Source organism: Acanthochromis polyacanthus, chromosome 17, assembly GCF_021347895.1.
Source record: "Acanthochromis polyacanthus isolate Apoly-LR-REF ecotype Palm Island chromosome 17, KAUST_Apoly_ChrSc, whole genome shotgun sequence".
Taxonomy (NCBI): domain Eukaryota; kingdom Metazoa; phylum Chordata; class Actinopteri; family Pomacentridae; genus Acanthochromis; species Acanthochromis polyacanthus.
Genome location: NC_067129.1, coordinates 36,194,170 through 36,212,203, shown reverse-complemented (window position 1 = coordinate 36,212,203; position 18,034 = coordinate 36,194,170). Strand labels below are relative to the sequence as shown.

Genomic DNA, 18,034 nt, shown 5'->3' with positions numbered 1-18,034 from the left:
AACCCCTAGGAGGAGTTCGCTCTCAAAAATTAAAAAAATAGAGAAAATTTATCCACATAATTCAAAATGGCGGACTTCCTGTTGAGTTTAGGGGATGGCTCCAAGAGGCTTTTTTGTGCATCGTGATGTGCTCTATCGGCCTCCCAAATTTTGTGGATGTAGGTGAAACATGCTGCCGGGGCTGTTTATTAAACATACTGTAGGGGGCGCTATAGCACATGCCCTGCAGAGATGCATACAGTGTTATTCCTTGAGGGGACAGTGATGTGTGTGTAAATTTTAGTGAGCTGTTGAGCATTCTAAGCCTGTCAAAAAGTACTTTGTTTGTCACAAAAACAACGCGTTGGCACGGCAACAGCATTTCATCAAATATCAAAATCTTCACACTGTGGTATTGTCTGGGGGTGAAGAATCAGCTGACCAATTTTCAGAATGATATGAAAAAGTTTGGAGCAATGGTGTGTGCAAATGTAATTTCTAAACTTCTTGTTACCAATAGGTGGCGCTATGACTTTTTCCAAAATTTTCACCGTGGATGACCTCACACTGGGAATGGTGTCCAGCACATGAAGTTTGGGGCAGATACGATTAGGATTTGCTGAGATATAAACATTTTAGTCGTCATGGCGAGACATCTAAATTCGCCGCGCCGCCACAGACACACCTTTTTATGACACGTCACCATTTTCACTGTGAATAATCATCAACATGTTAAGGTTTATTTCACCACATTTGAGGTGAATCTGAGCAAGAGACAAAGAATAATACATCAAAGTGTAAAAAATGACATTTTCTGTTGCCAGCAGGTGGCGCTCTGACTGTGAATGGATTTCATCATATGGATGTGATCAGGGCAGGAATCTGATCATACATATAAAGTTTCAGGCAGATTGGAGCATGTTCAGGGCATTTACACACAACTTGAAATTTCATGGCGAAGGATCAAAATTCCACAGACCGCCACGGACACGCCCTTTGACTTTTGAAAAAGATTTTAATAACTTTTGCTCATTAAGGCCTCCTGTATGTACTGGTCGAATTTGAGGCGAATTGGAGTTTCCCCCTGGGAGGAGTTCGCTCTGGAAAAAAATGAAAAATGGGCAAAATCTGACATTCAACTTAAAATAGCTCACTTCCTGTTGGGTTTGGAATATGGCGGTCACTGACTTTTTTGTTCAGTCTGATGTGCTGCATATGTGTACCAAATTTGGTAGCTGTAGGTGAAACATGATGGCCGTGGGAAAGTGTAGGGGGCGCTATGGAGCCATTTTGCCACACACCTCTACAATTCCTTTAAAATATGAAATTTTTCACCAGTCCTGATGTGTGTACAAATTTTCATGAGTTTTTGAGCATGTTTAGGCCCTCAAAAATGCAATTGTTCTGAGAGACAAATAATAATAATAATTAAAGCTGCGAGCAGCGTTGAACGGGTCCTCGCATCCTTGCTGGTCGGCGACCCCAAGCATGTCCACCAGGCAATGCTACGACTGAGAGTATATTTAGGCCCACGGATGTCACAAAGGCTGGATTCTGAGCACACAGGTCAAATTTCAGGCAGATCGGATTATGTACAGGCTATTTATGCAGCACTTTCTGTCCATCCACCAGGTGGCGCTATCTGTGTTACTGTATATTGGTCTATGAAACTCATCAGGACTGGACTCTGATCAAACATGTTAAGTTTGAGGGAGATTGGAGCATGTACAGGGGATTTACATAAGACGTCCTGCTTCATGGCGTAACATTAAAGTTCAGTTGGCCGCCATGGCCATGCCCTTTGAGTTTTGTGAACAATTTTCACAAATACTCAACCTGAAGGCGTGTAGTATATATTGTCCCAATTTCAGATGTTTTGGAGCTATTGCCTGTGAGAAATGAATTGTTGAAAATGATCAAAAACACCAAAAATCTGACATTTAATTCAAAATAGCGGACTTCCTGTTGGGTTTAGAGAATGACTCCAAGAGACTTTTTTGTTTGCACTGACGTGTTACATATGCATGCCAAATTTCATAGTCATAGGTGAAAGTCTGTGTGGAGGCTATTTTTAAAAATTTTGTAGGGGGCGCTATGACACATACTGTGGATGTATTTTGGCCTATAAATGTGATCAGGACAGGACTGTGTTCAATCATGTGAGGTCTGAGGTAGACTGGAGCATGCAGAGGATGGTTAGATAGCACTTGATGTTTCATCGCAAACCATCAAAATTCTGGAGGTCGCCATGTCCACACCCTTTGACTCTGGAAGAATCTTTTAATAACTTTTGATCATAACATTGTGTTGTATATCCTGGCAAAATTTCAGGTCTCTAGCAGTTAAACCCTAGGAGGAGTTCGCTCTCAAAAATTCAAAAAATAGAGAAAATTTGTCCACTTAATTCAAAATGGCGGACTTCCTGTTGAGTTTAGGGGATGGCTCCAAGAGGCTTTTTTGTGCGTTCTGATGTGCTCTATATGTCTCCCAAATTTTGAGGATGAAGGTGAAACGTGCTGCCGGGGCTGTTTATTAAACATACTGTAGGGGGCGCTATAGCACATGCCCTGCAGAGATGTATACATTCCTATTCCTGGAGACGACAGTGATGTGTGTGTAAATTTTGGTGAGCTGTTGAGCATTCTAAGCCTGTCAAAAAGTACTTTGTTTGTCACAAAAACAACGCGTTGCCACGGCAACAGCATTTCATCAAATATCAAAATCTTCACACTGTGGTATTGTCTGGGGGTGAAGAATCAGCTGACCAATTTTCAGAATGATATGACAAAGTTTGGAGCAATGATGTGTGCAAATGTAATTTCTAAACTGCTTGTTACCAAGAGGTGGCGCTATGACTTTTTCTAAATTTTTCAGTGTGGATGTCCTCAAACTGGTTCTGGTGTCCAGCACATGAAGTTTGGGGCAGATAGGATCCTTTGCAGCTGAGATATGAACACTTCAATTTTCATGGCGAAACATCAAACTTTGCCGTCCCGCCACAGACACGCCTTTTCATCACACGTCACCATTTTTTCTGTGCTTCATCATCAATGTGTTCAGGCTTATGTCACAACATCTGAGGTGAATCTGAGCAACAGGCTAAGAATAGTACATGAAAGTCTAAAAAATGTCAAATTCTTGATACCACAAGGTGGCGCTGTGACTGTGAATGAATCTTGCTGTATGGATGTCATCGAGGCAGGTCTGTGATCATACATGTAAAGTTTCATTCAGATCGGAGCATGTTCAGGAGAGTTACACAGCATTTCCTGTTTCATGGCGAAGGATCAAATTTCGACAGGCCGCCACGACCACACCCTTTAACTATGGAGGAAGATTTTGATAACTTTTTCTCAGGAAGGTCTGCTGAATGTACTGGCAAAATTTCAGATCGCTCAGACTTTTCCCCAAGGAGGAGTTCATCATAGATTTTGTACAGTTAACGCATGATGGCGCACTTCCTGTTGGGTGTAGAGCATGGCTGTGATTGACTTTTTTGTGTTTCCTGATGTGCTGCATATGCCTCCCAAATTTTTTAGCTCTCGGCCAAATTCCCTCCGAGTTGGCCTAATACCACTTTTTAAAATTTTGTAGGGGGCGCTATGGAGCCATTTTGCCACACACCTCCACATGCCCTAAAAAATATGAAATTTTTCGCCAGTTCTGATGTGTGTGCAAATTTTCATGACTTTTCGAGCATGTTCAGGCCCTGAAAAATGCAGTTGTTTTGGCAGAATAATAATAATAATAATAATAATAAAAAACCCTAAGGTTCCAATAGGGTCCTTCGGCACCGTTGGTGCTCGGACCCTAATTAAAGCTGCGAGCAGCATTGAACGGGTCCTCGCATCCTTGCTGGTCGGCCACCCCAAGCATGTCCACCAGGCAATGCTGCGACAAAGTGTATTTCGGCTCATGGATGTAACGAGGACTGGACTCTGAACACTCAGGTCAAATTTCAGACAGATTGGAGCATGTACAGACTATTTTTGCAGCACTTTGTGTCCATCCACCAGGTGGCACTATGTCTGTGACTGTATAGTGGTCTATGAAACTCATCAGGACTGGACTCTGATCAAACATGTAAAGTTTGAGGTAGATTACAGCATGTACAGGGGATTTACACAAGACGTCCTGCTTCATGGCGTAACATTAAAGTTCAGTTGGCCGCCATGGCCATGCCCTTTGAGTTTTGTGAACAATTTTCGCAAATATGCAACCTGAAGGCGTTTCTTATATATTTTCCCAAATTCAGGTGTTTTGGAGTTATTGCCAGTGACAAATGAATTGTTGAAAATGACCAAAAACACCAAAAATCTGACATTTAATTCAAAATGGCTGACTTTCTGTTGTGTTTAGAGAATGACTCCAAGAGACTTTTTTGCTTGCACTGATGTGCTACATATGCATGCCAAATTTGATAGTCATAGGTGAAAGTCTCTGTGGAGGCTATTCTTAAAAATGCTGTAGGGGGCGCTATGGAACATGCTGTGAATGTATTTTGGCCAATAAATGTGATCAGGACAGGACTGTGTTTAATCATGTGAGGTCTGAGGTAGATTGGAGCCTGCAGAGGATAGTTAGGTAGCACTTGATGTTTCATGGCGAACCATCAAAATTCTGGAGGTCGCCATGTCGACACCCTTTGACTCTGCAAGAATCTTTTAATAACTTTTGATCATAACTTCGTGTTGTATATCCTGGCAAAATTTCAGCTCTCTAGACCTTAACCCCGAGGAGGAGTTCGCTCTCAAAAATGAAAAAAATACAGAAATTTTATCCACTTAATTCAAAATGGCGGACTTCCTGTTGAGTTTAGGGGATGGCTCCAAGAGGCTTTTTTGTGTGTCCTGGTGTGCTCTATAGGCCTCCCAAATTTTGTGGATGTAGGTGAAACATGCTGCCGGGGCTGTTTATGAAACATACTGCAGGGGGCGCTATAGCACATGCCCTGCAGAGATGCATACAGTGTTATTCCTTGAGACGACTGTGATGTGTGTGTAAATTTTGGTGAGCTGTTGAACATTCTAAGCCTGTCAAAAAGTACTTTGTTTGTCACAAAAACAACGCGTTGCCACGGCAACAGCATTTCATCAAATATCAAAATCTTCACACTGTGGTATTGTCTGGGGGTGAAGAATCAGCTGACCAATTTTCAGAATGATATGACAAAGTTTGGAGCAATGATGTGTGCAAATGTAATTTCTAAACTGCTTGTTACCAAGAGGTGGCGCTATGACTTTTTCTAAATTTTTCAGTGTGGATGTCCTCAAACTGGTTCTGGTGTCCAGCACATGAAGTTTGGGGCAGATAGGATCCTTTGCAGCTGAGATATGAACACTTCAGTTTTCATGGCGAAACATCAAACTTTGCCGTCCCGCCACAGACACGCCTTTTCATCACACGTCACCATTTTTTCTGTGCTTCATCATCAGTGTGTTCAGGCTTATGTCACAACATCTGAGGTGAATCTGAGCAACAGGCTAAGAATAGTACATGAAAGTCTAAAAAATGTCAAATTCTTGATACCACAAGGTGGCGCTGTGACTGTGCATGAATCTTGCTGTATGGATGTCATCGAGGCAGGTCTGTGATCATACATGTAAAGTTTCATTCAGATCGGAGCATGTTCAGGAGAGTTAGACAGCATTTCCTGTTTCATGGCGAAGGATCAAATTTCGACAGGCCGCCACGACCACACCCTTTAACTATGGAGGAAGATTTTGATAACTTTTTCTCAGGAAGGTCTGCTGTATGTACTGGCAAAATTTCAGATCGCTCAGACTTTTCCCCTAGGAGGAGTTCATCATAGATTTTGTACAGTTAACGCATGATGGCGCACTTCCTGTTGGGTGTAGAGCATGGCTGTGATTGACTTTTTTGTGTTTCCTGATGTGCTGCATATGCCTCCCAAATTTTGTTGCTCTCGACCAAACTCCCTCTGAGTTGGCCTAATACCACTTTTTAAAATTTTGTAGGGGGCGCTATGGAGCCATTTTTGCACACACCTCCACATGCCCTACAAAATATGAAATTTTTCGCCAGTTCTGATGTGTGTGCAAATTTTCATGACTTTTTGAGCATGTTTAGGCCCTCAAAAATGCAGTTGTTCTGAGAGACAAATAATAATAATAATAATAATAATAATAATAATAATAAACCGTAGGGTTTCAATAGGGTCCTACGGCACCGTTGGTGCCTTGGACAGCCGGTGCCCTTGCTCCGGCTGTCCTCGGCACCTCGGTGCTCGGACCCTAATAAACCGTAGGGTTCCAATAGGGTCCTACGGCACCGTTGGTGCCTTGGACAGCCGGTGCCCTTGCACCGCCTGTCCTCGGCACCTCGGTGCTCGGACCCTAATAAAAAACCCTAAGGTTCCAATAGGGTCCTTCGGCACCGTTGGTGCTCGGACCCTAATAATTAAAGCTGCAAGCAGCGTTGAACAGGTCCTCGCATCCTTGCTGGTCGGCCACCCCAAGCATTTCCACCAGGCAATGCTGTGACAGAGTGTATTATGGCCCATGAATGTGACGAGGGCTGGATTCTGAGCACACAGGTTAAATTTCAGGTAGATTGGAGCATGTACAGGCTATTTATGCACCACTTTCTGTCCATCCACTAGGTGGCGCTATCTCCCTGACTGTATATTGGTCTATGAAGCTCATCAGGAATGGAATCTGATCAAACGTGTAAAGTTTGAGGCAGATTGCAGCATGTACAGGGGATTTACACAAGACGTCCTGCTTCATGGAGTAACATTAAAGTTCATTTGGCCGCCATGGCCACACCCTTTGAGTTTTGTGAACAATTTTCGCAAATATGCAACCTGAAGGCGTGTCTTATATATTTTCCCAAATTCAGGTGTTTTGGAGTTATTGCCTGTGACAAATGAATTGTTGAAAATGATCAAAAACACCAAAAATCTGACATTTAATTCAAAATGGCGGACTTCCTGTTGGGTTTAGAGAATGACTCCAAGAGACTTTTTTGTTTGCACTGACGTGCTACATATGCATGCCAAATTTCATAGTCATAGGTGAAAGTCTCTGTGGAGGCTATTTTTTAAATGCTTTAGGGGGCGCTATGGCACATGCTGTGAATGTATTTTGGCCTATAAATGTGATCAGGACAGGGCTGCGTTTAATCATGTGAGGTGTGAGGTAGATTGGAGCATGCAGAGGATAGTTAGATAGCATTTGATGTTTGATGGCGAACCATCAAAATTGTGGAGGTCGCCATGTCCACACCCTTTGACTGTGGAAGAATCTTTTAATAACTTTAGATCATAACATCGTGTTGTATACCCTAGTAAAATTTGAGGTCTCTTGGAGTAAACCCCGAGGAGGAGTTCGATCTCAAAAATTAAAAAAATAGAGAAAATTTATCCACTTAATTCAAAATGGCGGACTTCCTGTTGAGTTTAGGGGATGGCTCCAAGAGGCTTTTTTGTGTGTCCTGGTGTGCTCTATAGGCCTCCCAAATTTTGTGGATGTAGGTGAAACGTGCTGCTGGGGCTGTTTATTAAACATACTGTAGGGGGCGCTATAGCACATGCCCTGCAGAGATGCATACAGTGTTATTCCTTGAGACGACTGTGATGTGAGTGTAAATTTTGGTGAGCTGTTGAACATTCTAAGCCTGTCAAAAGTACTTTGTTTGTCACAACAACAACGCGTTGCCACGGCAACAGCATTTCATCAAATATCAAAATCTTCACACTGTGGTATTGCCTGGGGGTGAAGAATGAGCTGACCAGTTTTCAGAATGATATGAAAAAGTTTGGAGCAATGGTGTATGCAAATGTAATTTCTAAACTTCTTGTTACCAATAGGTGGCGCTATGACTTTTTCTAAAATTTTTCAGTGTGGATGTCCTCAAACTGGTTCTGGTGTCCAGCACATGAAGTTTGGGACAGATAGGATCCTTTGCCGCTGAGATATGGACACTTCAATTTTCATGGCGAAACATCAAATTTTGCCGTCCCGCCACAGACATGCCTTTTTGGCTTGTCACCATTTTTTCTGGGATTCATCATCAATGTGTTCAGGCTTTTGTCACAACATCTAAGGTGAATCTGAGCAACAGGCTAAGAATAGTACATGAAAGTGTAAAAAATGTCAAATTCTTGATACCACAAGGTGGCGCTGTGACTGTGAATGAATATTGCTACATGGATGTCATCGAGGCAGGTCTGTGATCATACATGTAAAGTTTCATTCAGATTGGAGCATGTTCAGGAGAGTTACATAGCATTTCCTGTTTCATGACGAAGGATCAAATTTCGACAGTCCGCCACGACCACACCCGTTAACTATGGAGGAAGATTTTGATAACTTTTTCTCAGGAAGGCCGGCTGTATGTACTGGCCATATTTCAGATTGCTCAGACTTTCCCCCTAGGAGGAGTTCATCATAGATTTTGTACAGTTAACGCATGATGGCGCACTTCCTGTTGGGTTTAGAGCATGGCTATGATTGACTTTTTTGTGTTTCCTGATGTGCTGCATATGCCTCCCAAATTTTGTAGCTCTAGACCAAATTCCCTCTGAGTTGGCCTAATACCACTTTTTAAAATTTTGTAGGGGGCGCTATGGAGCCATTTTTGCACACACCTCCACATGCCCTAAAAAATATGAAATTTTTCGCCAGTTCTGATGTGTGTGCAAATTTTCATGACTTTTCGAGCATGTTCAGGCCATGAAAAATGCAGTTCTTTTGGCAGGATAATAATAATAATAATAATAATAATAAAAAACCCTAAGGTTCCAATAGGGTCCTACGGCACCGTTGGTGCCTTGGACAGCCGGTGCATTTGCACCGCCTGTCCTCCGCACCTCGGTGCTCGGACCCTAATAAGAAACGAAGCAAATACAATAGGGACTCGCCAGCTCCGCTGGCTCGGTCCCTAATAATAAGAAACGAAGCAAATACAATAGGGTCTCGCCAGCTCCGCTGGCCTGCTCCGCTGGCTCGGTCCCTAATAAGAAACCGAGCAAATACAATAGGGTCTCGCCAGCTCCGCTGGCCAGCTTTGCTGGCCTGCTTCGCTGGCTCGGTCCCTAATTAAAGCTGCAAGCAGCATTGGGCGGGACCTTGCCCCGCCCCCCACGCGGTCGGCAAGCAGCTCCCATCCGTGACCGAAGATGTAAGCTAGAGGAGTTCCTCTGCCGGAATATTGTACCGTTTCGGAGGAGACAATGTTTCAAGGGTTTGCATATTCAGATTATAGCTCCCCCTACATTGAAGATAGCTCAAATCAGTCAGGCAGGATTTTGTAGAGCTCGAGCAGATGAAAGCGTGAATGTTGGTTGCATGTCTCTACGACATTCCCCTGCGACGAGCTGAGGCCATTTGTGATGTTTGGAGTATTTGTTTCCCTAGGTGGCGCTATAAAGTTTTTCCAGATTCTTTTCAGAATATTGAGATTTTCAGGAGACTGCACCTGGGTACCAAATTTCAGCAAAATCCATGAACGTTTAGAGGTTGAAATTGAAGCGAAACATGGTTTCAGGTGAAGACAAACTTTGACAACTTATTTAAAAAAAACTAGAGCAGTTACTGTGTTTCTTTTGATAACTTTTGCTTGGATGAATATTCACTATAATCTGTCCAAATATGAAGCCGAAATATTGTACGGTTTTGGAGGAGATAATGTTTAAAGAGTTTTCATATTTTGGGTCATAGCACCCCCTAGGTATAAGATAGCTCAAATCCGTCTATAGGCTTTCGGAGAGCACGAGCAGACGAACGCGTGAGTGGTGGTTGCATGTCTCCACGACATTCCTGTGCGCAGAGCTGAGGTTTTTTTGTGATTTATACAGTTTTTTTGTGTCCCTAGGTGGCGCCATAGAGTTTTTCCAGAATTTGTTTTCAGAATATTGAAATTTTCAGCAGACCGGACCTACGTACCAAATTTCAGCAAAATACATGCACGTTTAGGGGGTCAAATTAAGCGGAACATGGTTTCAGGTGAAGACAAACTTTGACAGCTTATAAAAGAAAAACTAGACAAGTTAGCCTTTTTCTTTTGATAACTTTTGTTTGGCTGGATATTCACTATAATCTGTCCAAATATGAAGCCGGAATATTGTACGGTTTCGGAGGAGATAATCTTTAAAGGGTTTTCATATTTTGGGTTGTAGCGCCCCCTAGATTGAAGATTGCTCAAATCGGGCAGACAGGTTTTCATAGAGATCGAGCAGACGAACGCGTGAGTGGTGGTTGCGTGTCTCTACGACATTCCTGTGCAGAGAGCTGAGGTTATTTGTGATTTTAGAAATTTTCGTGTCCCTAGGTGGCGCTATAGAGTTTTTTCAGAATTTGTTTTCAGAATATTGAAATTTTCGCATGACCCGACGTGCGTGCCAAATTTCATAAAAAGTTATGCACGTTTAGAGGGTCAAATTAAGGGAAACGTGCGGGGAAGAATAATAATAAGAAGAAGAAGAAACGAAGCAAATACAATAGGGTCTCGCCAGCTCCGCTGGCTCGGTCCCTACTGGCCAGCTCCGCTGGCTCGGTCCCTAATAATAATAATAAGAAGAAGAAGAAGAAACAGAGCAAATACAATAGGGTCTCGCCTACAACTTTTACAAAATTCAGCAGCTCGTGTCCTGACGAAGAGCAGAAGGCAGGCCCACATTACACCTGTTTTAAGATCGCTGCATTGGCTCCCCGTGTTTTTTAGGATCGATTTTAAGATCCTTTTAATGGTTTTTAAGTGTCTCAATGATCTTGGGCCCTCTTATCTTTCAGAACTGCTTTTACCCTACGAACCTTCGCGGACCCTGCGCTCCTCTGGCAAGCGTCTCCTCCAAATTCCCGATGTCAATCTAAAGACTCAGGGGGAGATATCTTTTAAGTTTTACGGCCCTAAACTCTGGAACGACTTGCCGCAGGAGCTCAGGGACTTAGACAATGTTCATATTTTTAAGAGCAGGCTCAAGACCCACCTTTTTAATCAAGCTTTTAACTGATATTTATTTTCAGTTTACTTTTAACTTGGTAATCGATTATTGGTAACTGATTATTTGTCACTTACTGGTGTATGTATTTATTTTATTTATCATTATTATTTATTTATTTTGTTATCTTATACTGGGTTCTATGTTTTTATGTTTTATCTGCTCTTATCATTTTTATCTTATTCCAGTGTTTCCTTGAGGGAGCTCTCTGCATCGGAAGCGTGGCTCGCCTGTGGCTGCCAGGGTGCTGTGCTGTGGGTTCTTGATGGAGGTTTGGGGCTCACTCCCACTCCTCCTCTCGGTGTCCTGTCTTGGAGCCCTGGTTGCCATGGGCGACCTGCTGCTCTCGGTGCAGACGGCTCCTTGAGTGCGTCTCCTCTTCTGGTTCATCTTTGCCCAGCCTTATATTATATTTTAATACTCATTGCATTAGTGTAAGGTTGAGGGTGAGAGGGGGGTGGGTCTGGTTATCGTGTTACAGTGTGCCTGTGTGGTTTTTTTTTTGGTTTTTTTTTTTTCTTGTGTGTTAGATCTTTGGGTTTGGGGAAGACGGGTTAGCGGGTGGAGTGGGTGGAGTGGGATTGTTTTTAATCTGTGAAGCACTTTGTGTTGCAACTCTGTTTGTATGAAAAGTGCTATATAAATAAATAAAGTTTAAGTTTAAGTTTAATAAAAAACCCTAAGGTTCCAATAGGGTCCTAGGCACCGCTGGTGCCTTGGACAGTCGGTGCCCTTGCACCGCCTGTCCTCGGCACCCTCGGTGCTCGGACCCTAATAAACCCAAGGGTTTCAATAGGGTCCCAGGCACCGCTGGTGCCTTGGTCAGTCGGTGCCCTTGCACCGCCTGTCCTCGGCACCCTCGGTGCTCGGACCCTAATAATAAGAAAAAACCCTAGGGTTTCAATAGGGTCAACGGTGCCGAAGGACAGTCGGTGCCCTTGCACCGCCTGTCGGGTCATATCGAGCACCTTCAATGCCACGAAGTAGCCGCCTAACCTCATTGAATGCCGGCCGAGCCCGGACTATCTTGGCGGTGTGGTCGGGGAAAACAGAGATGATCAAGTCCCTCACTTTAATCTGCCGGAGCTCTCTGGCGCGATGTAAAATGTCCACACAGTTGCTGTAGTAATGAAATCTACACATCACACAATGGCTCGTGGACATTCACCAAGCTTGGGTTTGGGTTGGGGAGTCCTATGGGACCGGTCCAAAAGCGGCTCTTTAACCAGACCAAAGGCTTCCTTTAGTAGGGCGGCTACAGCGGTTGTGGTATGGGTGTCAGGGCCCTCTGGTACTCCCAATATCCTGACGTTGTTACACCGTGTCCTGGACTCCAAGTCATCACATTTATTTTCTAGCTTGGCAACCCTTACTGTGAGGCACTTGATGGTAGTCTTCATTTCGGCGACATCATCGGACCACTCGGTGAGAGCGTGCTCCATCTCCCCGACCGTACCTTTTAGCTTGGACATGGTAGCATCGGTAGCAGCTTTGTCATTCGCCAACTGTGTCTTCACTGCCTGCAGGTCGAGCTTAATAGTAGACAGAGCATCCCTGAGAGTATCTTGGAGCTCTTTTTTGAAAATATCAACAATGTCTTTTCTCAGCGAAGCCAACAACTCGAGTTTAAGGGCAGCAACATCAGGGCTAGCTTGCGTCGAGGTGACCTCTGTAGGGGCCGACAGCTCACTCGAGGACGAGGATGCGGATTGTGCCCTAGGCCTCAGCTGCATCTGAATAGTATTGCGGGTTTTAGAGTTCTTTCCAGCCATCTAATACAGTCCAGTGATACACTTCCAAATAAAAAGTATTAAGAAATAGGGCAAGATTGTATAAAGTGTACAAAAAGCACAGAAGAATAACAATTTAAATGTAAATGGCAGGAGCTTCCAAACTCTCTACCTACTCCATTAATGCTCCGCAGCACCCCCCCGTGAGTGTATTTTTAAATACGTAGTAGAATAAAGTTCAACCAAACTCACTGTTTTGCTTCCGTTTCCTTGTTTTAGCATGCGCCCAATAATACGGTGCACCTTATATATGGCTTAAGTACAGAAATAAACGCCGTAATCGAGACTGCGCCTTACAATCCGATGCGCCTTATGGTGTGGAAAATACTAACTAGCTGCTAAATATTATAGAAAGTGTAACGTTGTAGGACCAGGTTAATTTTGGACTAGCACACTTTGGGAGATCTGTTTGGAGGGCACGAGGAAAGCACAGAACCAGAAGGGGGTTCTATGATCAAGGAATATGATATAAAATACAAATAAAGTATTACGATATTGCCATAAAGTCATGAATTGCAGCAGAAGCCTTTCAGACAGGTTCAAGAATTTGGCAAGTCCACTTTCTGATTTTTGAAGTCTTTATTTCATATATATAAAACAAAGCAAAATAAAATTGAATCTCACTACATTTATGTCATCCAGACAGTATTAGACCAAGTGTTGATGAAAGACCTAGTCACAAAGGCTAGACAAATTAGAAAATTGTTTTTAAACTGTCTTTAAAATCTCTTTGCTCATTGAGTCTAAAGTTTATGAGTTGAAGTGTAGTAATTTTTCATCAGAGAATTTTCTGATGATATCAAGATGGGAATAAAAATAGTAAAAATGTGTTTTCATAACACACACTGTTTTTTACTTACTGCAGTCTCCTTGTTAATGGTGTCCATCTTTGATAAAGTAGACGTGGTTAGTTGTGGTCCCGATGAAGGAATCTCCCTGCAGTCAACAGTAGTTATTGATGCTATTTAATAATGGGTTTATTGTATATCCATCCCTATCCTTTATTACTTCCCTCAAACATTCTAAAATATAGTAATAGATTTTTTTCCTTAGGACCCAACACTTTGCATCTTTTTTTGTCCTTCATAATTTCAAATTCTATCTCATCTAGCATTTTTATTTAAAATCCACTCCTCTCTACATTTGTGCACCCATGCACACAAAAGCACTGGCCATCTGATCTAATACATACACTGTGTCAATGCAAGGACTACAATGCAGACAGTACTCTAGTCACATCAGGTTCCTAACCTTATCCTAAACTGTTGGATGTACTCAACATCTGCCTGTGCTGTGACAAACTGTTGTATTTCAGTAATTTAAAAAGAGAGAGGGCATTTTTTTTCTTTTTAGTGTTTGTACAAATAAAGTTGTATTTGAAAAGTTTTTAGTCATGTGCTGTAATTGTTTCTCAGTCGGGACTGACCCAGGCAGTACGGGATAGTAAAATCACCCTAGAACAAGCGGAGTATGAGTTCCTGTCCTTCATCAGACAGCACACTCCACCTGGACAGTGTCCTCTTGCTGGTGAGTTCTGTTTTAGCACCAGTAGCAGAACTAAAATATCACAAAGGATGTCATGAAAACCAAAATTTAGGAACCAAGTTATGAGAGAGAACATGATGGTACATGTTTTTCTGTGGTACTGAAACTACCAAAGATGTTTATAAATGCCGAATGATTTTATAGGTGACAACAATTGCAGTGGCAAGTGCACATGCAGCAACAGGACTGCTGCATTAAAAAAAATGTCAATTAAGGTTCATCTTTTAGTCAGATGATCAGGACAAGTTGTACATAGCCAAAGCCAGAATGCAAACAGTGTCACAAAACATTAGAAATGAATGGAGGAAGTGACTCAAATTGATTTTAAAATGGCCCAGAGACACACGCACAGAATTAAGGGGGAGAGTTTCCGTTGTTACTTTATATTAATAACATGTTGTTTTGTGAATTTCCTCGTGGGGAGGACTGAAGTATCTATCTAATCTAATCAATGTTAACATCCTGAAATGTTACCATTATGGTTTCTGTCTTGTGACTTCTGCATCTGTTTTAGCAATGGTTCACAAATAAACTCTTGTAAGCCTATGTAGTGATAGCTTTAAACTTATACTCTTAATTTGTTTGTCACATCTGGGAGAATTTGACAATCATGAAAATTGTCTGGTACTGCAGCCTCATAATTTGTCAGTGAACAGATTTTGCTCCAGCAGGCATGTCTCATAATTCCTATTTGTGCAGGTAACTCCGTGCATGCAGACAAGAGGTTCCTGGACAAGTACATGCCACAGTTCATGTACCACCTTCACTACAGAATCATTGATGTCAGCACCATCAAGGAGCTCAGCAGGCCAGTGTTGTGTGACTGTGGAGAGTCTTAAGATTATGTAGTGTTGTGGAAACCTAATCAACTCCAGAATACTCCAGATAAGCATGATCTTTTGAAATTTGATTGTACTTAGGTTTCCTAAAGGGTACTGTATTTTCTGTTTCGAACAAGGCATTATTTCTGATGAATTCATCAGTTCATTTGTAACATGTTTATATTGCATTGCAGAACAAGTTGTGTGATTCAGCAATTAATTTTTCTCTACTTAGCAGTACAACATAAGAAATTACCTGTAAGACTATACATAAGTTTAGAAAAAGTGAAATAATGTGGCTTTGCTTTTCTTATGTGAACCCTTACAGACGGTGGTTTCCAGAGGAATTCAAGATGGTGCCGCACAAGAAAGCAACTCACAGGTAAATGACAAGAAACACTCATCAACCTAATCATCAGCTGTTCAACTGAGAAAGGTCAGTTCTGGTTCATTTCAGCTGGTGTCAAAAATTTGTAGACCACTACAACAAAATTTGACACAGCAAAACTGGTGTAGAAAACAAATTAGCAGATTATCCAGATTATCTAAATTTAGAGATGTCCGATATTGGATTTTTTGCCAAATACCGATATGCCGATATTGTCCAACTCTAAATTTCCAATTCTGATATCAACCGATGCTGATATACAGTCACCTCCAAAAGTATTGGAACAGCAAGTTCAATTCCTTTGTTTTTGTTGTGTACTGAAGACATTTGGGTTTCAGATAAAAAGATGAATATGACACAAAAGTTAAGAATTCCAGCTTTTATGTCATGGTTTTTACATCAAGATGTGTTAAACAACCCAGGAAAGATTTCCTTTTCTTTGAACCCACCCATTTTTCAAGTGAGCAAAAGTATTGGAACGTGTGACTGACGGGTGTTTCTAGTTGCCCAGGTGTTGCCTTTTAGATCGATTGCAGAGATATTAAATAGTTCTTGTTTTTGGCTTTGCATTTCACCTGTGAAAACTGCATTTTCTGTTAAGCAAACATGAAGACCAGAGACCTGTCTATGGGAGAAAAGCAAACCATTTTGAAGCTGAGAGAAGAGGGAAAATCAATCAGAGCTATTGCACAAACATTAGGCATAGCCACTACAACAATTTGGAATGTTCTGAAAAAGAAAGAAACTACTGGTGTACTGAGCAACAAACATCGAACAGGTCGGCCCAGGGTAACAACAGCAGTTGATGACAGAAACATTGTGAGAGCTGTGAAGAAAAACCGAAAAACAACAGTCACTGACATCACTGCCAACCTCCACAGGGCAGGGGTGAAAGTGTCACAATCCACTGTTCGAAGAAGACTTCGAGAGAAGGAATATAGAGGCCATACCACAAGATGCAAACCACTCATCAGCAAAAAGAATCGAAAGGCCAGATTGGATTTTGCAAAGAAGTACAGAGATCAGCCACAAAAGTTTTGGAACAAAGTTTTATGGACTGATGAGACCAAGATTAACCTCTACCAAAGTGATGGAAAGGCCAAAGTATGGAGAAAGAAAGGATCTGCTCATTATCCAAAACATACAAGCTCATCTGTGAAACATGGTGGTGGTAGTGTCATGGCTTGGGCTTGCATGGCTGCTTCTGGAACGGACTCACTAGTCTTTATTAATGATGTAACTCATGATGGTAACAGCAGAATGAATTCTGATGTCTACAAAACCATTTTGGCTGGCAATTTACAGAAAAATGCATCTAAACTAATCGGGAGAATCTTCATCATGACATCAACAAGACAATGACCCAAAGCACACTGCCAACACAACAAAGGACTTCATCAGGGGGAAAAGTGGAAGGTCTTGGACTGGCCAAGTCAATCACCGGACCTTAACCCAATAGAACATGCATTTTACCTCCTGAAGAGGAGACTGAAGGGATAAACCCCCAGAAACAAACAAGAACTGAAAGAGGCTGCAGTAAAGGCCTGGAACAGCATTTCTAATGAAGAATGCAACAGCCTGGTGAAGTCAGTGGGTCGCAGACTCAATGCAGTTATTGCAAGTAAGAGTTATGCCACCAAATATTAAATGTTATTCACTTTAAGTTAATTTAATAATGTCTGTTCCAATACTTTTGCTCACTTGAAAAGTGGGTGGGTTCAAAGAAAAGGTAATCTTTCCTGGGTTGTTTAACACATCTTGATGTAAAAACCATGAAATAAAAGCTGGAATTCTTAACTTTTGTGTCATATTCATCTTTTTTATCTGAAACCCAAATGTCTTCAGTATACAACAACAACAAAACAAAGGAATTGAACTTGCTGTTCCAATACTTTTGGAGGTGACTGTATGTGGGCTTGGAAATAATTCCAAACCACAGACATATTGTTAATCAGGCACAGTAAGCTTGTTACTGCAGCCATACTTGCAGGGCTTAAAGTGAAAAACATTCCTAAACCTGAACTTTTTTCCTTTTGGGTCGGGGTCAGGTTACAATCTAGCTAACTAATAAGAAATGACGATATTTGCCTTCACAAACTCAGGATACAGATTATAGTAATACTGTAACATCTGACTACAACATGGTGCAAATATATTGTTTAGCAACCAATCAGTAATAGACATGAAAAAGGACACTGATTCACCTTTTAACAATGTGTGCACCATTTGCACTACTTACTCCTCATTTCGGCCCACCGATATTATCGGACATCCTATCTAAACCTCTTTTAAATCAGGCTGAAAGTGAGTACAACCAAAGTGATGCTAATAGTCCTTTATTGCTCATTTGCAAACTGCACCATTTATTTAGGAATTCGAAGTTAAAGCAAGAAAAGGATCTGTAAACTGTAATGTATGTATACATGAGCCATGATGTTACTACATAACTTTATTTTGTCTTCAGTTTAAATAAGATCGGGGTTTGTTTGTATTTCTCGAATCCTGTTTCATTTCTCATCTGAACAGAAATGCTATGATTTGTATTTCT

General features: G+C 41.8%; 1 protein-coding gene across 1 annotated transcript in view; it reads left to right on the top strand.

The window, feature by feature from the left end:
* smfn (small fragment nuclease) overlaps positions 1 to 18,034 on the top strand; it is a 95,265-nt gene that overhangs the window by 38,863 nt on the left and 38,368 nt on the right. The window contains exons 4-6 of the mRNA XM_051937696.1: positions 14,148 to 14,259; positions 14,977 to 15,085; positions 15,427 to 15,480. Of these exons, the coding sequence (XP_051793656.1) occupies positions 14,148 to 14,259; positions 14,977 to 15,085; positions 15,427 to 15,480 (275 nt within the window). The remainder of the gene's footprint in view (positions 1 to 14,147; positions 14,260 to 14,976; positions 15,086 to 15,426; positions 15,481 to 18,034) is intronic.